The sequence below is a fragment of the Stegodyphus dumicola genome, chromosome X2, assembly GCF_044657685.1.
Source record: "Stegodyphus dumicola isolate Sdum_Otavi_A_Nest chromosome X2, ASM4465768v1".
NCBI lineage: Eukaryota > Metazoa > Arthropoda > Arachnida > Araneae > Eresidae > Stegodyphus > Stegodyphus dumicola.
Window position 1 is genome coordinate 153,472,445 of NC_140781.1, and position 22,748 is coordinate 153,495,192.

At 33.1% G+C, this 22,748-nt stretch overlaps 1 protein-coding gene across 1 annotated transcript in view; it reads right to left on the reverse strand.

Annotated features, from left to right (window-relative positions):
• LOC118186996 (uncharacterized) overlaps window positions 1-22,748 on the reverse strand; it is a 66,824-nt gene that overhangs the window by 27,652 nt on the left and 16,424 nt on the right. The window contains exons 5-11 of the mRNA XM_035357175.2: window positions 21,107-21,265; window positions 18,488-18,790; window positions 18,358-18,396; window positions 15,118-15,202; window positions 12,372-12,526; window positions 10,521-10,648; window positions 3,919-4,003 (exon numbers count right to left, since the gene is read on the reverse strand). Coding sequence (XP_035213066.2) covers window positions 3,919-4,003; window positions 10,521-10,648; window positions 12,372-12,526; window positions 15,118-15,202; window positions 18,358-18,396; window positions 18,488-18,790; window positions 21,107-21,265 — 954 coding nt within the window. The remainder of the gene's footprint in view (window positions 1-3,918; window positions 4,004-10,520; window positions 10,649-12,371; window positions 12,527-15,117; window positions 15,203-18,357; window positions 18,397-18,487; window positions 18,791-21,106; window positions 21,266-22,748) is intronic.

Genomic DNA, 22,748 nt, shown 5'->3' on the forward strand with positions numbered 1-22,748 from the left:
GCAGATAGTCCTAGAATACTTAACCGTCATCCAGATAATTGTTAAATACTTTATATAAAAGTTTCAAGTATTTCTTATGCCTCGTTAGAATTACGTTTTTTTAATTAACGAAAATTATTATTCATAATTTCGTTTTATTTAGTTACATATTTTGCTCATTTATTCCAAAAAGGCTTATTACAATTCCAGATAACAGGTAATCTGAATAATAATATATTTTTTCTTTGTCCGAGGGGTGACCCCCTGATGAAATATGACTTTCTTTCGTTTCGCCATGGACAGAACAGCTGGCACACTGGGTTAGGTGCTTTTTAGCTTGTTGAATCCCGTCGATAAAAATAAATAAATATAAATAAGGAGCTTAGTACTGTGTCCTCCGGGAATTGATTACATTTGGAGCTTAGTGCTGTGTCCTCCGGGAATTGGCCACGCTAAACGAGGAACATTAAGAGGAGGACCAGAACATGGAAAGAATGCATGGCGGGGACTGTTGAGACTAAGGTTGGCCACCTTTCACTATTATGGTACATGTTAGGCGTACAGATATATTAAGGATATGATATAGACTCAGTTACAGATATAAAGATGAAATCTGAACAAATACACAAATTATGAAATACATTAAATGAGTTCTGGATTAATCATAATATTAAACATAATTAAAAACAAAACAAAAACACAAGATATTAAGTAGATTAATATATGTACAGAGCGAGCTACTGACTGCACGTTGTCCAAGGAAAGAAGTCACTCCAGGCTGTCAGCAATGCTTTTAGCAATGATAGTGCAGTCTTCAATGCGTTTGAGTCATATTCATTCTTAATTGTGTTCTTGAACCATGTCGGCATATAGCTTGCAGCTGGTCGTTTTCAGTGTGAATTCGCTGTGTTTGGACAATCAGACAGATAGTGATCTGGGTCACTTTTACTGCCACAAATACATTGGTTGCTGTCTCTTAGACGAAATCTGTGAAGATAGGACATATATGGGCCACACCCTGTCAGATACTGTGTGAGGGGCGAAGAGTTGCTATTTAAATTCTGGCTTACTTTTGGATGAAAATTATACGGTCTTCTGCCTGTGGTGCTTGACTCTCAGTAGTTTTGCCATTGTTTCATTAATTCATATTTTAGAGTGGTTTTCAGATATGAATGCGGAAGGGGCATACTAATGCTACTCAATGGGGTTCATTAGCTGCGCTTTCCGCAATCACATCCGCCGCTTCTTTTCCTTTAATCGGAAGTATGGGCTGGAACCCATTGAAGCTTGGACCTCAGACTTGCAGAAATCGAAATTAATAGTTTTCGTACTACGGCATGTTTACTGCGGCCGTCCTGGATGGCCTGCAAACATGACACTGAGTCTGTGTAAACTACTTTATACCCTTCATTGCTAGCAGAGCTGCTTTTAGGGCTGTAAGTTCTGTCTGAAACACTGAGTTACTGGGATGAAGTTTCTTAGCCCAGGAATGGATTATGAGGTCACCATACATTGCATGCCAGGCACTGCCAGTCCCGAGCTCTCCTTTGGAGCCATCAGTATAGGCGGCTGAGGATTGTAATGTACATGTGTGATTACACCTTGCTTCTATATCGAAGTCTGCAGGGTGGCAAGGAGAGTGGGAAATGTGATTCTTGTAGTCCGAGTATATATAAGTCTTACTCCAAATAATAATGTCTTGTTTTAGTCTGATTGCTCTCAGCACAGTACTCTCGCTATATACTACCAAGTGCAGGGGCATAAGACCTGCCAATACATTTAATGCAGTTATTGGAGCGGTACGGAATCCTCCGCAGATGTCCAGAAGAAATGGTCTTTGAGCCGAGTCCAATGCTTGATGCATGTTAATCGTGACATTGGCGCCCCATAAGGAGACGTTATGAAGAGCTATGCGCTGAGCGACTGTGGCATACCATGCCTTGAGCATCTGCGGGGAGGCATCCCAGCTGGGAGCAGCTGTTCTCCACATTATGTTACACAGCTTATGCAGCCTTTCTTTAAGGTCCTTAATATGACGCAGCTAGGAGAATCTGTCGTCTATAATCACACCCAAATAGCGGAACTGTCTCGCGAATTGTACTATATTTCTGCCGTGGAGGTTTACGCACGGGGTAAGACGAAATATGACTGTATAGAGGTAAACCTTTATGAAATTCTAAACACCAGACAAATATAAATTTTACATTATATAATATTCATTACAGACTATGTTGGTTAAACATATTAAAAATTTTTTTCCAAGAAGAAACGAATTTTCAAGTCGTTGGTTTTCTTTAAACATGTTACCTTTTTTAGGTTTTTCAAATTTTATTGCACTAAAACTTCTTCCATATTTGTATGCTAAGTGACGCAGAACAAAAGCAGAATTACTTGAATTTTTGAGAAATGCAATATTTTTAAGTAACAGTAGAAATTTAAAAGGCTTCTGTTAAGACGAAATATTTTTATGCGTACTTATATGTGACCATTGATCAGAAGCCTATCATTTCAATGCAAGTTTTCGATTTCTTTCCAAAAATACAACATTTTAAGTAAAAATGAAATTTCCCTTTAATATAATAATAATAAAAATGCATAATTTCCGTAAGTAAAATATTTTAATAAAACAGTGAATTTTATTCATAAAATATTACGTTGTTGAAAATGAAAATTTCCAAGCTACTCCCTGCCGAAATCGTCTTACTGCCCTTAAGAAAATTTCACTACCGTAGATCACGTACCTAGCTAATACGAAGATAAGCAATATCTGTCACCGACCTCTTTCCATCGTTCCAGGACTCCTGTTATTTTACTTTTCTAGTATGTTCAAGATAAGCTATTTATTTTATATCTTGGCGTCGTCTTTTACAGCACTTTTATCAAGTGCTTGCCTATTAAGTTTAGCAAATTCAGAAGAATTTTTTAAGCAGAGTATAAATTTGTAAATACAGAACAAAACAGTGTATTTAAAGAATGCTAAAAGAATATCAATTAATGTGACAGTGCATCATGAAGAAGGCAATTGTGTCATATACATTAGAAGTCAGTGCTCTATTTCATTTATATATAGTCAATGGAAAATCTTGTCGGGATTTGTAAGACAAAACAAATTCTTTCAGTAATTTTAAATAATAGTGGCAAACTTCACAAATATTCCCCTTTACTTTGTATAAATTAAGTGCTTAAGCATCAAACATTTCCAAGAAATATTATTATTTTAAGCGAATTAAATCAGAGTATTTTATTAAGAACAAGCATATACTGGAAAATGGTACACAAAGAAAAAAAAAGTGGAAATGTCTTATATGAAAAGCTTTTGTGTCGTTAAGAGCCTACTTCACTTTTTAGGTTACGTAATTTATTTAAATAAATAATGTGTATTTTTAGATCGTTAAGTATTAACTTAATATTTTATGTTTTTCTTAAAACAACTTAGCTAGTAGTAACAGTAGCTTAACTAGGGCAAAATATTTGGGGTTCTAGGTGTCCTAACTAATTAGGATCAACTGTCTACAAAGTGGTGTTTCCAAAGTTCGACGGAAGTATAATGTACATCATAAAATCCTAGTAAATATGAACAGGTAAAAAATCCAGTATAAGCTATTATAATGAATAAGTTAGGCAATTTTTCATATTTGGATTTTATTATTCAAAATATACTTTAATGCTGTGGCAGTTTAAATTTAAAGCAAATAAGAAATATTTCAAGAAATTTATTGTAATAATGTTTATTGGAAACGCTGTTTAATTTTTATGTTTACTTAATATCAAAGTTCAAATACAATCTCGGCTGGACATTTTATTTAATTTTGCTTTATTTAGGAACAATTGTTGACGTCTATCGAATACAAAGATAATTTATTTCCATGTTTTTTTGAGCTGTACTAGATAGAATAATAAGCATTTTGTTATAAATATCTGCCTTTCAAGATAGCTTACCTCTAAAATACTTCTCCACTTCCCAAACAGCATCTCTAAGTTTGTGAGTATTAGTTGGTTTTCCATTATTGAAGTACAGAATGACCTAAAAGAAACCACATTGTCAGTTTGTGAGACATTCTTTGAAAGTAGTTCCTCAAAACATATTCTTAGAAAGCACTATAAAAATGCTTCTTTATTTTAAATGCATTATATAATTCGTGCATTCGGCATACATAACATTCATAAACACTTCAATTTTTCAAAGCACGAATAATGGAAATTTTAATGCCTTAACATGTGCTACCAAAGCATTATTAGCAAGTAGATTACAATTGCTGAAATTAACAGTTTAATATATTTATGAGTTAACAACTGTTAATCAGTTAAATAAGTGACATATAAGACAATAATGGAATGTACAAGAACATTAAAAGTTTCTTATGTTATATTAAAAAGGTAGATGCCGTAAAAGAGGTATATGTGATAAATCACAGCATTTAGAGTAAGTGTGCAAAATTTAAACGCATATATTATTTTGAGGCTGGTACATAAAATTCTGTTATAGTAATTTCACGAATAAATTTTGATTTAATCTTCTTTTCTAATCTTTCTTTACCTGATTATTTCACAGTACAGAAGAATCTAAAATACATCAATTATTATTAAAATTTCTTCATATATACTAACTTAGATATTTTTCCAATAAATAGCTTCGATGATTTCGCAGCCTGCTTATAGTGATAGGAAAAAAATGTTTACTTATAATATATACCGTATTCATAAAAGCACTTATACGGCCTACATTTTCGTAACTATTGGTCTTTGGCATAAGAATCAAGAATTAATTTTTACAGATTGCTTATGAATAAAATCCATCAACATCAATATCATAAAAATAACATAAAAATAAAATGGTAAGCAGAAACAGAGAAAAATATATAAAGAGAGTTTAAGAAGAAATTAGCGGAAACTAACATGACTTGAGGAAATTCAAATTAAAATGGTAATTTGATATAAATCCTTTTATTTTTATGTTTTTATTTATTTATATGTTTGGTGACGTTTTAAGAGTTTTTTACATATTACAGCACTAAATATTGAAGCGAATAGTAAAGCGAGGAAGATTAATAGGATCCGTTTATGCATTTAATCAGCGGGAGGTCCTTGACGTACGCTTCCAATTACAGAAATACTTTAAATAAGGAAAATATATGTGTTATGCCAATTTTAATTTAAAATATAAAAACTTCCAAAATTTTATTTCTTATACGGCCTATTGATCCTTATAATTGTATTTTTTAAAGATGTATGCTCGTTCTAAAATATCACAAAATGTTTGACTCCCGTACGTTGAAAACTCGTGTTCAGGTGTCGTATACAAGTTGCAGAGCGAGATGTTTGCAATTGTAAGTAACTGAAAGTAAAAATCTCATTTTATAGAAAGGTTTCTGATTTTAATAGGTTAAGTGATGCTATAGTGAAAAGTATAATCACTCTAATTTTTCTTTTACAAAAAGGATAATTTATTCACAGAATTTATAAGCTATTTTCTCTCTCCTCTCCGCTTGCCTTCGTGGTGTAATTGGAAGCATGCAATTTTGGTCTCATAGAAATCAAACTTTTTCTGTTTTATTTTTTAGAATGGGAATAAACTTAATATCAAGGGCTAGTATAAAAACTTAAGCTTTGTAACTTTTATTATGATGATTTTTTACATTTAAAAATGTCAAATATAAATATTTGTATTATTTAAGATACTTTTGTAGGTGAATGTATATGTTTACGACTAATGGACGCAAAAATAATGACCTAATTAAGACTTTTGTAGGCGTGGTGCATAATATAGGTTTCCTTGAAAAAAAAGCCTGACTATTTTCAGAGATGAATAGTTACATACTATATGCTGCATGGTGATACTATAGTGAAGTCGTGAGATCATCATAGTCAGTACAGCTGGGAGTTTAATTCTTAAGAAGTGTTGGTCCATGCAGTACAATATTGACGCGGTAGAACTGTTTATTAATGTTAGTAAGCTGAATTTCATATAATGGAATCCAGAGAATCCACATAGACTATGTCAACGTCCTATCCATAGATGAAGGTTGAAAGAATGGTATTAAATTTCTGCTAAGATTTCACTGTCTTATTTCCTTGAAATGAGGTAAGCGAAGTAGTTGCTGTGAATATTCAGGGCTTCAAAATCATGCTTGAAATGATTGTTTAAGATGCTATAAATCATCATCAGCGAGAATGGTGCTATCAGCAAGATTTAGAAACCGGCTTTTATACTGAAATCAATATTCCTGTTGATGAGCTAAGATGTTTTCATTTCATGAATAGTTGATGTCATTAAATGGCGATTATAGACGGTGTCATCAAATTGAAACCAGTTAAAAACAGTATCAAATAAGAATACGAAATATGTTTGCATATATTCATCGTGTGCTTCAATAATTACATGTAGTACGACAATTACATAACATTTTTATAACATTTAAGTTTAATTTAAACACTACGCTATCTTCTTTTTTATTTTTCTCATGACACGCATTCTGTCAGATCAGAAGAGGATACGCAAATACGAAGCATTCGCATGAAGTTTAAAGATTGAAGAACGCAACTCATTTCTTGATGCGTGAAGAATTCTTTTGCTATTGGTAATTGCTTATACCTATCCAGCTATTCTTTTTTGGAGAGAAATTAGCACTGATTGCAAGCAGCATAGAGTTCCTGTACCGTCAGAGATGGTAAGTGAGCTCCTTTTATTTATTAGTTACATGAATATTAAAACCAAGTGTCTTATTTAAATATTTTTCACCTTTGATAGTGGTACGTCACTACACTGCCAGGTCACTTGATTGTTACAAGTTTTACTTGTCATTACCAATTTTAATTTCGTAGATTTCTTCTTTACCTGCATATCCACTAGATGTGGTCGAATTAAAGATTGTTGATTATAATTTGCAAAGTGTACTTTGTGCAAGTCTGATTTTAAACAAAGCCATAACTAGCCACTATTTCTGAAGTAACTCATAAACTGTTAGGTGAACAGAGCTTAAAACAGGTTAAATACTGAAGCTATGATATATATGCTCATTTCAGATAGTGGTAGTAAAATAATATTGAAATGATTACTGGCTTTGTTAATTTTAAGTGATGATGAATTTTTGTCTAAGCTGACAGATTTTAATAGTAATATCTTTTTTGTTGCGGTTAAATTGTAATAGTTTGCATGTCTGATATAAGTTACACTTGAAGTTGTTAAAAACCGCTGCTTTCCATTCTAAAACTGTAGCAATGAATATATTAGTTTTGTAGCTTGGTAGAAACAATGAATGCAAATTCTGCATCGACACCTTTAAAAACAATATTTTTAAAGGTGTCGATGCAGAATTTCTTTCTGTTTCTTAATACTTATCTAAATTGTGTCCCTAATTGCGTTACTTTTCTTAAAGCGAGGTCTTCTATTATTTTTAAATCTCCAGCAGTAATATGCTGCTGGTGGTTAATCACAAAAGTATGATATTCTGGATGATTGCACAGTCAGATAGTTTTAGAATCTATAACATGCTCCCCAGTTATTAAGTTACTCAAGTTCTTTGTATATTTGAAACATTGATGTGTTTTATGTTTGTTATTTTAAAACAGATGCTGAAAGGATTTAGAGATTTGATTAATGCTATGTGAATCATAAACTGGATGATTAAATTTAATAGTTCAGTAAGCTTTTTTAGTTAGAATTTTGCTTTTTTCCGATTTAAAATTACAGAAGTCAATAACTAAGTCTTTAATAATTTAGAAACCTGTATAATGTTGTTAGAAATAATTAAGTAGTTGCCATAAAATTTTCTTATTGAAAATGGGGAGTAATTTAAGGCAGCCTGTAGTAATCTGCTAAATTTATTTTGTAGTTGCTCTGTATTCATAGTAGCAAAAAATTTTTAATATTTCTTATACCTTCTCTTTTTCCACCTTAAAGTCTTCTTACTGTAAATTTAAAATTGACTGCAAGTAGTAGATTCATTGTGGTCTGTTACACTCCAAAGGCAAGAGTTGAGCACATATGAGTAAAGTGATTTATGCTGTAAGATATAAATTGATCCTTTAAAAAGTCTTCCTTTCACTTTGGGAACCATATCCAAGTTGGAAATTTTGATGTTGAAATTTTTTCCCTTTTTGCATTTTTAGTTTTCGGGTTTGTACTACTGTGATCATTTTTATTTTGAAATGATTTGATTTTATGTTTAAACCCTTTACAAGGATGCAGTTATTAATATTGTTGAGGAATTACCTTGCTTTGACTCCAATTTACTTTTAAGTTTAGATGCTTTAAGTTCATATATATATATGTATATAATAAAGCGTTAATAATTAAATCAAGAAATGTTGGCAAGTAAACAACAGGAATAATATAAATCAAAATTGAAGCAAGACTAAAAATAACATATTAATACAATAATATAACAAGCAGTTGAAAATTCTTTCAACTGCTTGTTATTATTCTTTGGTTTCTTTCGGCTGCTACTTAAAATAGACCACAGAAGTTTTAGGTGTTTGTTGTATTTTTATACACTGGTGTCCAAAAGTTAGCATAATGTGTAAAATGCGGGATAGCATGAGTAAATATTAATTAAATTGTTCAAAATCACTTGTGGAGCATAATTGTTTCAAGGTGAAACAATGTGCATATGCAAAACATTTCAGTCGACGTTGGCATGCGCAAAACATATGCGCACTTCAGAAAAAGTATAAAACTATTTCATGCGCCATATGGAGATCAGGCAGGTTATGTGCAATTACTAAATTAATTGCATAAAATCATCGTATTACTGCTGAGAAGCGAGTTAAATGATTAAACGTGCCGAAAGATGTCACAAAGACGCCAAATGGACATGCTTTTAAAAAGAAGAACTATTGGAATACTGAAATGTGAATGACCTGAAACCGAAGTTTTCAAATTTTGAATGTGCCTCAGTGTGTGATTTCAAGACTGTGGCAGCGGTTTCACCGTACGTGATAATTTGCCAGACGACCACTGCAAGATCGAGTAAGAGTAACAATCATCCATTAAGACCTATATCTGGCAATAACTGCACAATGTCTGAGGGAAAATTGTGCCAGGGAACTCCGTTGCCACAGAAGTACGAAGTTAAAGGTAAACTGTTTTCTAGGAGATTCCATCATGCTGGTATGTATGCCACACGACAAGTCATTGGCATTCCTCTCATTTTATTCCTCTGCGCATAAACGCTCTCACCTAAACTGGAGTTTAAAACATCAACATGAGATTTTCCAAGAGTGGGCCAATGTGTTGTTCATTGACGAGTCCCGGTTTCTTCTGAACACTAATTCTCGTCGGATAACGATATCACGGAAAGGCGCCATTTTCCTTCAAAGGAAGTCATGGTGTGCGCAGCTATATTGCTGAATGCCCACACAGACTTCCATGTCTATGACAGGGCTCTGATACTGCTAATCGCGCAGAGACGAAGTCCTTGAGCCTTATGTTCGCCTGTTTCGATGTACTGGATGTTCTGGCCTCATATTCATGGATGATAACGTGCATTATCACCGTGCGATCCGGGTCGACAACTTCCTTGAAAGTGAAACTAACCAGTGGTATGCTCACTCTCCTGATCTTAATCCTATTGAGCATGTGTTGGATATGCTGCGGAGAAAATTTCAGCCCTTCCACACCCACCAAACTCCGTTTCAGAACTAAAAAGAGAGAGTTCTCCTTAATACTTGGAACTGTTTGAGGCCACAACTCATCCACACTCTCATAGCACATATGGGCAATCTTTGTGCAGCATGCGTAGCTACTAGTGGCAACCATACACCTTATTAAACTGCCAAAAAAACTTTTTTTTAAAATTTTTCAGTAAAGTGCAACCTATTAGTTTGCGTTGTTTTCTTTCAAACTGTTTCTTTGGATAATAAAAATGATTGCATTATTTTCTTATGGTATAAACATATTACACTCGCATATAACGTTTCCCGTCATTCAAATATAAATATTCTTAAACATTCCCACAAACATCAATTATTCTTAACTTTTGGACACCGGTGTATTAATATGTCATTTTATTATGTTCTTTTGTTTTTGTTTCAATTTTGATTTATGTTCTTCCTGTCAGATAGCTTAGCATTATTCTTGATTTATATATATATATATATATATATATATATGCATATACATGCTGTTTTATATTCATGAAAATGTAGCATGCAGAAAAAGACTTCTGAAAACTTCTTTAGAATTGTACTGATAATTATATAATATATCAAACTGAAAATAATTCCGCTGCAATTATAAGATCTTTTATTTTAAACATTAAAAGTGTGAAATCGAAAGTTTGAAAATGTTTTTCTTTAAAAAGTTATGCTTCCTGAGAAACGTGTGTCGTGCCGCAGAAACCTTCAAAAGAAATAACTGTTCAGCAATTTATTATATAGATAAATATGCTTGATTGTTGTTGCAGTTGTTGGCATAAAATTGTTATTAGTTGCATAAAATAATTAAATTTTTGCAGTCTAAGTTTATTTCACTTTTGGCATTCAAACATTTTACACTTCCGTTGCATTATAATACGTATATAGGTCAAAAAAGCTTTTCAAACCTTTGCTGGCGTTCCAGACTTAGCTTCATGAAGATTTTCTTGAGCTTTGTCATATGCCTCTTCAAATTCAGTTAAGGTTTCGTTCAAGCTATGAAAAACTTCATCCTCGTTTAATTTTGAGCCACCAGCTTAAAATAGAATCATAAAGGAAGATATCAGTCAGAAAATCAGTCAGATATCAGTCAGAAATCATACAAGCAGTATGATTAATATATAAAGTTGATTCAAAATTCTATGAATAAATAATAACTGAAGAGATTTCTAATTCATATAGGTTAGATATGATAATGTAGTTGTGCCTCTCATAACGAACGCTATCTCTTCCAACATGGTGCTCATTATGCTGCTCATAATTTTACTCCTTTTCAAAGCCCGTGCAAAATCACGAAGTACTGGAAGGGGAAAAAAAGGGAAATATTAAAACAATACCAGTGTCGAGAATACTGAGATAGTATTAATTTATTAGTTATAAAAATATTTTCATGCTTTCAATGTACACAATTTCGCAATTTTTAAGATTAGTCTGAGTCTTCCCAATCATCCACTGAATGTAGAAGACTCAGCAAGCTCTTGCTTGTCTTCTTTAGTGTTTGGGAAGATTGAAGTTCCAAGTTATTTAAAGTGAATTATAAATTTTGTGGTGTGGACTCTTTATTTCTTAGCATTGTTTTCAAGTAATACATGATAATGTTTTTAAACGAATCAGCCAATCCCTTCATCTCTTCTTATCGGGGTGTCTCTGCTTGACTATGAGCTAGACCTTTTTTCATTTCTCTGTGCAGGATTTTGAATTAAATAAATTTCCTTTTTAAGACATGTATTCTTGGTCCAATTTCCACTTTTTCAGAATGTTCTCGATAGTTTCATAAGGCAAGAAGCCAAGAAGCTCAGAGTAAAATTTCCTTTTGACCAGAAACATGAGGAAGCTCATGTTTCTGGTCAAAAAGAACTCATAGTTTTCAGTAAAAATTTAATATAAACGAATATGTTTATTTATCCTCTCCTCGGTGCCATTAAAACATAAAGTGAAACTAATTTAGCCCCACGTTTTTATATATGATGAAATTCCATTGCATTCCCTAATATGCGACCCAGGACATTTTTTCCTTGTGTGCTGTTGACATTGGATGTTGCGTATGCGAGGCTTTCGTTATGCGAGGCACCACTACAATAGTAAATCCTTAAACAATAATAAGCAGAAATTTAAGTGCACTTCAGTAGAATAATTTTGCTTATTATCTGCTGAGGCATGTCTATGTACTTCAAAGACACGTGTAAACAAGTAAATAAAATTTAGGCTATTATCTTTATATATTTCAAAAAACTAAGTAGCACAGTAAAGATAAGCCTGAAGCAACTTCAACTAACAAAGGGCAAATGAGGTATTTTCTTTTTACCAACTCAACAAAAAATCTTAGAAATTTATAGGATTAAATTTTTAAATTGAATTAAATTACACGTACTTTATAAAGATTAGAATGACTTTTTAAACTTTGTGAGAAAATATTCTTAATTATGATCAGAACTAATATTTTTAAAGTTGAAACATAATTAATGATAAATTATTTAAGTGAAATTTTTTTCACAATTCAGAACCAAAGAAGCTGCGTAATAATTTATTTTAGAGAAGAAGTAATTTTTCCTAAATTTTCTGTAGGTCTCGCAAGAATTTTTAAAATTGTGTATGAACTGAAATAGAAATAAAATAAATCCCTAAAGTTATCGGAATGAATGAAATAAAGGATTAATTTCGAACTAATTATACTACGAATTCGAAAACATTACTGTTAAAGACTAAATATTTTTGGAAAATATTCTTACATTTTTGTCATTTGTAATAATTACACTTACATCTCCTGTAATGCCTAACATAACATCCTGGACATCCTGAAATTCCAGTGTGGTTTGCTATAAGATCTAGGCTTCTTCTCTGCATGCTTTTAGAATTAAAGTATACTCCCACTGAACTTCCATGCGGACGAATATCAAAATCAACTGATAATTTCCTGGAACATAAAATCAATACAAAAATGCAAAATTTGGTGATATGAAAATATATTAGTGCAGACTATATATTGCATCTATAGAAAACACTAAGTATTCCTTATTGAGTAGAAATGTACTCATAATAATTATAAAATAAAAATATATAAATTAATATATATTATTTTTCGTAGTTTCCTCCTAAAACTAAATTTTATGTCGAATAGTTCAGAACCATAATTAAATAAATCTTTCATTTTTGAACGTTATTTGTAAGTAATTATTTTTAAATTTGTATTATAATAAAAAATATCCGTTAAGGAGTAAAAGCTGTTTTGTAATTTGTATTTATGTGTTGTAGTTTGTATGCGCTAAAATTCAGGCTTATGAAAAATTCCTTCGTGCCGCACTAATTTTGAAAGACAATATTGAACATTTTAAGTACGAAATGTTTCAGATTAAATAAACGTTGTTTTACAAAAATAAATAAATAAACGTAATTAATAAAAAATAAAATTATATAATCAATTAAAAGAAATACAAAAGATACGGAGAGAGATAAAACGTTAATTGCACAACCTCTTTATTGAGTATATCTCCAACTAATTACGCCAGATTTTGCTTGAAAGTTATCCGAAACCTTGGTAATTTAGCTTTTTAAAGCTAACATAATCTTTTGTTTATTTTAATAATAATATTTGCAGAGACATATATTTTCAGATGCGTATATGTATATATTATTAATGCATATATAATTATATTTACTTATATATCTGAAAAACATTAATAATAATGTATTAATTATACATTATATTATATTATTATTATAATATATTAATAATACACTAGTGTTTGCGAAAATTGCAACACAATGAAGAAATTATGGAAATTGAACCAAACTTACAAAAAATGTAAAGTGAAGTAAGACGTGCAAATGATTAGACTTACAAAGCGATTGTGCGTGGGTGCAATGAGAACCATGCATGTTATGAACTGTAAAGTTGCGTTGAAATCTGTTTATCGTTCTCTGTCTGCGGTGAACGATTAATTAGTGGTCAATATGCCTCCTCAACAGCGCAAGGTGCTATACCAACAACTAACGGAGTTCGAACGAGGCCGCATCGTCGGTATCCGAGAGGGTGGACTTTCGTATCGAGCAATCGCAGCGCGCAGGCAATATAATACCACAACACTTATGCGTGTTTGGAAGAAATGGACAGAGGAGAACCAAACAAGGCGAAGTCCTGGCAGTGGGCATGCAAGAGTACAAAGGCTCGGAACGACAGACACCTCTTTCGAATGGCTGTGACGGATCGTACAGAGTCCCCTAGTGTGTTAATACAACGTTGGAGCACAACTACAGGTGTTGTATTGTCTAGCTCCACGATTCGTCACCGTCTGCTGCAGCATGAACTGCGTATGAATGGGTTCATCTACGCTGCTAAATCACAGCTACGCCCTGTCGCTGAATCACAAACCCCTCTGACTTCAATGGGCACAGCAACACAATGCGTTGCGTGCCTTGTGGAAACAAGTTGTTTTCTCGATGTATTTTGCTACAGTCTAGAGACCAACGATGGAAGAGTACACCCCAGACATTAGAGAAAGAAAAACGACTGCTCGCATAGTGTGTTATCCAGCGTCATACCGCACAAACGCCTAGCATCATTGTGTAGGGAGCTATTGGGTATCATTGTCAATCCCATCTAGTGCAGATTGCCAGCAGCCTAACAGTGATCGCTACATAAGGGAAGTTGGGGAGCCAGAGGTCCTTCCTATACTTCCTCGTATTCCAGGCGCTATATTTCAGCAGGATAATGCTCGTGCACATGTTTCTCAGATTACACAAGCCGTCATTAGAGCACAATGGGTTTCTCTTCTTCCATGGCCTCTCGTTCCCTGGATATGTCGCCCATTGAGCATGTTTGGAATTTCACTCGCTTGCACAGTTGGTGAATCACATATTAAGACGGAACTTTGATCGAACAAGTGGAAGTGATATGGAATTCGGTTCCTCAGGATTACATTCAGAACCTGTATGCTTCAATGCCACGACGAGTACAGGCTCTGATCGCTCGGCGTGGTGGACACACAAAGTACTGATTTCCGACCTTTTTTAACCTTGTAAACTTGACAGTTTATTTGACACGACACGATTAGTAATACGTGAATGAATTTCATTAATTTCCGACAATGCCTTTATGGTGTTGCATTTTTCAAAAACATTAGTGTACTTACGGAGGCTGAAAGGAAGGCTGCACACTTAAAGTTTATGCAAAAAAAAAAAAAAAAAAAAAAAAAAAAAAAATAAGAACTAAAGGCGACCTTTTGTTCACTTTGTGATTTTTCACTAAGAAAAAGGAAGGAAATAAATATTTTCTTCGTCTGAATTGCAGCTGAAATTCCATAGCTTAAAAATATGTTAATATACTTTAACATTTAAAAGTAACAAGTAGTTCAGGGCCTCATACAACGGGAAGTATATCTCAGGTAATCTGAGTGAAGAATTACGCCAAATTATAAAATTGAAACTTTACAACTATTTTGTTCTTTTATTTATGACTTATTAATTAAAAAGGCGAAGAAATGTTTGCTGTTAAGAATAAGAACTTACCCAATTACTTCCATCTGGAAATTGTTATTTAATTGTGCTCCATCTAGTATAGCAAATATGTTGGTTGGAGTTTCACATTTTGCACCTAGGATTAAAAATATTTCAAATGTAGTTGCTTTCTTTTTCTTCTCTTTATCAAATAAATATTTATTAACAACTACATTTTTATTATGTCGAAAATTTTGGTAAAAGAAATTATTTTCGCGAAAAGGTTTAGCTTGTTAAATAATATAAAAATGAAATTTTACAGAACAGAAATGGAATTTTTTTTTTGAAAATATTACAGCTTACGTGCATCATTAGAATTTTTCTGAAATGAATGGGCATATAAAAAATAATATAAGTTATAGAATTCACAAATAAAAATAAACTTAAAGCCTCTGTCATTCAACAAAATGCGAATCTCAGATCTGTACTAAATAAAAATCTATTAATATAACAGGGTGGCCAGAAAATCCCTTTACATATGCCATTATTTCATTATAAATTTAATATCACAATTATTTGTTCTAAACCCCATCTTCGCACCACCTTTATTCCTGAATTCTTCCTGACTTACAATTTAACGATACATCACAGGACCTTGTCTGGTGTCGTAAGGTAAGTGTTTAAAGCGGCCAAGGATAAGGGACTGATGAATTTAAGAACCTACATCCTATCCACCGACTAGAGCTCGTTCAGGCATTCATGAATCGCAATAGCGAAGTTGGCTTGAGCTGCAGATTTCGGGCATCTTCGTTCTCCCCGAACATTCATGTGACAGTCATCTTGAAATTCAAGTGAGAAGCAGTGTTGTCATAGGAATGATTAGGATGGGAGGTTCATATCTTAAATATGCTATCATCTTACACTGTTACACGCATTACAAGTAACGATGCCGAATTAATTGTAACACAAAACATGTTATTGAACAGAGATATTTAAATAAAGAATTTAAAGAACAAAGATTGAACACAGATATTTAAAGAAAATTATATTTTATGAAATAAACCTAAAACGCGTTAGGCGTTTCAAGACATTTGTGCAGCAAACTAACACTTCGAGAACAAATAATGTGGAAATTAAAGATAAACAACATTTTAATATCCACAAATGAAATACACAGCAATAACTTTTAGTGCTCAAATAAACTTCCGCAGACGGTCTCATTAAAATCTTATATCTTGACATAATGTCACAAAGTCGACAAATGATATCTTATGGAGAAAGCAGTTAAGTATTATGCAAATGTAACTGCACATGCGATGTAGCCTAAGCAGTTGGAAATTGACCTGAAACTGAAATGTTTCAATCAGAAGACACAAGGCTAATCCGGAATGGGCTTCTAACTTTCATATGACGAAAGCAAGAAAGGCAAAAAGCAGCCATAATAATTCCTTAGCTACAAAAGTCAACGCGACAGCTGTTAGAAAACTGATGACGTGCCATGCCATGATGACGTGCCATTGTTCGTTGCTACATTGTGCCAAACAGTTACCGCCTGTTTAATGTCTCAATAGATCATTTAGCAAATGCATCTGAAATGGGTCGTTAAATATCTTGTAAGGATCCTAAGTTTTACTAACGTTTATTTTATTTTAAATCTTTATTATAACTTCTTTTTTTTTACTTCCGGCCAGAATTAAACGCTTTAACTTATTTATGCAAATTGTCTTGCTAACGCCAAGCACTTAAGTTGTAGCTTTTTGCCAAGCAAGAGAGAGAAAGGATTTGTAGGAAGCAAGCCGCTTGCCACTGTAGTTTTACGAGTTTTCACTCTATTGCTGGTTGCCTTCAAGGCCAGAGGTTTAGCCCTCTTGATAATTGCAGACGTATCGTAGTTTTAGCAGCTCGGCGTACTACATACGTACCTTTCTTTAAGGAAAGGCCAATCTTGGTGCTAGGCATTTGTATACTAATTCAAAGTTAGTTTTAGTTAGAGTTTTAGTTAATAGTTTTTATATTCTTACGTTCAGACCACGAGTGGTTGGTCTCTGTATCCCGAAGTTCGGGAATACCTGTAAAGATAGAAAATAAAGGGTTTCGTATACCCTTCCTGCTTGTCTTGTCTATTTTACACCTTCCTGAACATAGCTTGAGTAAGCTCCCTGTTCTTATTCATTACAATTCATGTTTCCAAAGAAGTCAAAAGAAACACTAGTCCTGATAATCTTACATTCCACTGCCTATTCGAAAAATAGTGACCTTGATATGAGTTGTACCATTTAAACAGTAGACTCCAAATGACAGATATCAAACCTAAAGAGAATTAAATTAAACTCTTAAAATTAATTTACATATTTTTAGCGCACCTCTTTTACTATACCAGCAACGATATTCGAGCACCCTGTCACACTTACCTTGATACACAACTGAGGAAGCAAGTAAAGCAATTTATAACGGTAACTGAAGAATTCATGGAATTGTAACGGTAACTTTGTTATGGTAAGTTAAGTATCCGCAGAATTATTGTTTGCAAAAGGACTAGTTGTGCCCTATTTAGCCCCTTTTACAAATACCCATTCCTTGAATTCTTCAGTTAGTACCGCATTTCTGCTATAACTAAATTCTACAACTTAATCAAACTATCATTTTAAATGCTAGAGTTCTGAGCGTTGCTAAGCATTTGCGATAAATGTTATTGGACTTTAATATTGCATATCGCTGCAGCGCTTTCCACCAATAAATTATGTTCTTCAAAATGGCAGTCTGATTATATAAACAACTAACTTCCAGATATACTGGTCCCCTTCATTGAAATTCAATCCGTTAAGAATTTGATATTACTGTTTAAGTCCTTGTAACTTATCAAATATTAGAAGAAATTGTAACTCTTATAGGAAGATTGGCTAAGTTTAAACATTGCTATAAATATTTATTTTTTGTAAAGACATTAGGTTATTTTTTAAAGCAAGAGAGATTGAAAAATTAGCAACGACTTCGCCGGGAATCGAACCAGGGACCTCTCAATTACGAGCTGAGCGTACAGACCACTACACCACGAAGGCTCGCTAAGAAGGCGGGAGAAATATCTTATACCTTAATATCATAAATGATTCAGTTACAAATGAAAATGAAAAGATTTCACATCCTTAGCCTTCTTCAAATTGCTATTTATGAGTGTAAATGTTTTACATTCTGCAGTATTTTAATGATGGCGAAAATAAAAAAGGTATTAGTTTCTTAGAGCATTTTTTCTTGAGCTATGTGTTTAAAATCAATGTTATTTTTTATATAAAATGAATTCAAATATTCACCTACCTTGACTTGAATCTGTCCGGCACTCCGTTGATGATTCAACTGTAAAAATGCGTAATGTGATCAAAATTAATACATAAAATATTTTTTCTTGAAAATTCAAATTTAAAATTTAAAGAAAAAAATAGCATACCAGATACTATCTCAAAAATTTCCGCTTTGTTCTCAATGATATTTAAAACGTTATCTATTTCATCTAACTGTGACTTGTCATCTGCAGCGCGATAAACATTATACAGCTTAAGATAGTTCTTGTATTCTTCATTGCTAACCTTCTTAGAGGTATACAGCGAGTTCCTGTTGCACCACTGTTGATCCTTACTATTAGTGCCACTGACAAGTCCAGATGGGCCATAGTACATTCGTAATATCTGACTCAGTCGAAGGTGTTTATAAGTTTCAAGATTTTCTTCTACTAGTCTTCCAAGGATGAACCCTGTTTCGAGAAAAAATTCTTAAGAACATGTAATATACTCTAAATTTTAGATAAAAGCTTGTTCTTTAAATGAAATTAAAATTTTAAATTTTAAAGCTAAAATTATTCATTTTTAAAGAATTGCAACAGCATCTTTAAGCCATTTGAAGCTATTCATCTACAGATTATATATTTAAAACGAAACTACTATTAATTTTTGTTATTGCAGCCTTTTTTGCCTTACTGTAAAAATAACATTTTATTTTAATTTCTATCATTTAATAGCAAAGAGCGGTTATCTAATGAGAGAGATTCGAGAAGGATTTATAAGGGAAACTAGTTCGTATTTGCGCTATGAGCAAGGAAGCTCGCACTACGGCTTTGTAGTCAGGAGTCAGGAATTCGCTTCCGGTGTACTGCTGCCCAACGGCCGGTGTACTGCTGCCCTAGTCTGTTCTGAGAGTTGTGAGTGTCATACGTTTAGAAACAGATTGCGTGAAGTATCACCTATATTTGTAGAGAGTATTTATTAATAGAAAATGTAATGAATGTTAACTTTTATCTTAGACAATGGCATTTAAGTTTTATTTAACGAAATGCTATTTAATTTACTCCTTTCCTTTCTGACTCTTTTCGCCCCGAGGTTCGCTCATTTCAGAATTTATACAGAATTAAGAGGCAAGCAGTTTACTATAAAGAGATAGAGGAATTACGAATATGCGTGGGAAAGTTTGGCTTGCGATTCATTGCTGATTTGTTAGTTAAAACAAAGTCTGTTGGCGACTCCACTATTGGTCATTGTATTTAGTTAGCTACTTTTAGTAGAATTGTACTTAAAACTGTTTTATATCCCCATGCAATGCAGCAAGAGACTTATTTTAAAAGTAAGCTACGACGGAAAAGTTAAAGTACAGGAGCACGCGCATTTAACATTTAATAAATAAATATCTCGTAATTATACACTTTTGCTTCACAGAAACTTCCAGAAAACAGAAATTACCAGAACATTCTCTTGCCCGATTAAAAAGATTTAAAAGGCCGGAGAGAAACATCTTAGTTCAACAGTTTAGATAACTGTTGTTGTTGACTGTAGCGAATTCGCGGTGAGATTGGATTAGCTTTCTTTGAGCTTTGGATTGCGTTCTATTTAACGTTTTAGTAGTTTAAAATATAACTTCTGTGTGATATTGTGCGAATATCGTTGAGAGAAAAACCTAGCATTTTGTTACATTTCTTGTGATAAGAATAAATTTTATTAACTTTTTATCGGACTTGTGCATTCAATCTCTTACGAACCCGTACGCACGCAACAATATGTTTAAATTTCTGCTGCAGTCTAGGCAAAGCTTGCATTTTCTGTCAAGTTAGATATAAATTGCTGAATTTATAACGATTGTTAGAAGAAACAGAAACTTTGTGTTTTAAACCAGGTCCACTTAACTATACGCTTGTATATTTAAATTTAATCCCTCACAAGTTGTGACGTAGAATAAATTTAAAGTGCTATTTCTTCTATGCCTGTTCACTTAGAAATTCTTCTAGTAATAATTCACTTCGGAATTTAAGTAGCATGTTAGTTTTATTGGAATTGAACTAACTAAGCTACTTTTACCTACAGCAGGTGTCACACAGTGAATGAAGTTTACAATTTAAAAAACCACGGATTATAACGAAACTCAGAGACAATACTGACTTTTCTATAAGGAGATCAAAAATCATATTTTTTTCTATATTTCTCTTTGTCGATGTTCTCTGTTTACTGAAAAAATGAGGTTCATTAAAACCTTGTTTTTTATTAGTGAATTGTTTAATATTTAGTTTGGTTTGTTAGCATAACTGACTGAGGAAAACTAGCAGTCTTTTCTTTACAGAATTACATATTACACGCCAAAAAACTAACTAAAACACGCTAACTGGAAGAGAAACACGCCAAAGTATATATATAATTAGGGAAAAAGTTTTATTCTTTGAGTTTCATTCTTCTGTTATGAAACTATTTGAGTTTTATCTAAGTCTTCTTCAGTTTAAAGTAGCGTTTTTGCCTAGCGTTACAAACCTACGCTATACGTTGTTATCCTAAAATATGAAAGTGATAAACGTCAATACTAGTTGTAATTAAGAGATAATTATCTAGAATCAATAGTTTGATTTAAATACAACTCAGGCAAATAATGTAAAACTAAAGTAGAAAGAATGCCATAGATTAGAATATGGAACTAGATTTTCTACTGTTCTAATAATTATGTATACTGCGTTTTAGTCGAGTTTATTACTACTGGGATTCATTTTGATACATTCCTATCTGTATTTAAGAAAGTTTTAAATAAAAATACTCACCATCAATGGCACCACGCAAAAGGGAATATGACACAACAGATTTCACATTTTCATTAAGGTAATATTCTGTTGGGCATACGTCTTCATTCCACTCTCCATTAGGAAAGAATATTGGATTGTCTCTTTGATAGTTTGAAGATACAAATGCGGATATTAAATCTGAAACCACAGAAAATACACCAATATTTAAAATTTGATGACAAAATTATGACTTAATCACGTCGAGATCAGGTTTTTAAGACAAAATACAGAGTATTCACTTAAAAAATAGACTCCTCAGAGGAACCGTGACTGTTATATTTATGAGACATACATTATATAATACATATGCTGGAAATGTCCTCTTTCCCATCTAGTGTATGGTCTATACTGTACACTTTTCACCTACTACATGTTCCCAGCAAATTATGAAGTATATTTTAGCATATATTTGGAATGGAAGTAGTGATTTTCATTTCCAGCTCTTAATATAGAAGATATATGTACAGAGTGGTTATAATTAAAATTACCTTATTTAGATCTGCGTAGAGTCCGTTCTGATAGACCTATTTCGTTGAAACTTCATATATGCATTATATGGACCCCTCAGGCTAAAGAAAACTGCAATATGCAATAAAAGACAATGGTTCAAATTTCGACCATCAGGTGAGAAGTTGGCGCACGAAGAAAAAAAAAAAAAAAAAAAAAAAACAAGTAAGAAGCACAAAATTTTATTTGATAGCAGCATTTGTTCAATGTGCACTCAAGTTGTGTCAATCACACATTCAAAGAGTGTTATAGCATGTTCAAAAGTAGGGTGAAGGGTTTCTCGATCAATTGCAGCGATATGACGCGTTATGCTTGCTTTCAATTCAGGCATATTCCCGTATGCTTCTTCCATAGACACGATCTAATAATCTCCGAAACCAAGTACAGGCATTCAAGTTCGGATAACGAGAAGACCAGGCAGTCGGAAAATTTCTCGAAATTATCCCATCATCTCCAAAGTGGGCGCGAAACCATGCTATCACTGGCCCGGAAATGGGAGGTGCACCACCATCTTGCATGAAGAAGATTGTCTTTAAACATTTTCGTTCTTGTAAGGCAAGAATGCCTTGCTTCTGAAGAAAATTGCATTTTGAGCATATGTGAGATAGAACATCTTTGAGAGCTTTAAGAAGTGTTCTCAAAGATAAAAGGATCAAGGATGAAATCAGCAGTATAACCACAAAATACAGTAATTTAATCGGGAGGCATAGACCAGTCATGTACAACATTAAGATTTGAAGTACCCCATATGCGACAGTTTAGAGTATTAATTGCTCAGTCTAAGGCAAAATGTGACTTGTCTAACCAACTAAATCTTCCAAGGCCATGAGTTGTCAACCGCTATTCTGACCAAAAGAAGGCTAGCAGAATCTTTCGTACTATCCATTGAGGGAGAGATAAATTATGATGCAACTTCCAGCACTTGTTGAAAAATATTGGAAATAGGACTGTCTTTCGCCCACTTTAAGATCGACTTCTTCCTCAGTTTCATTCGAAATCCGTTTCCGCCCTCTTCCTCGTAGCATACACAATTTCTCAGTCTCTTCAAATTTAGTAATTATCTTTTTCAAACCATGCCATGACGTATTCCCTTTTCATAAGCCTTTCAAACGTC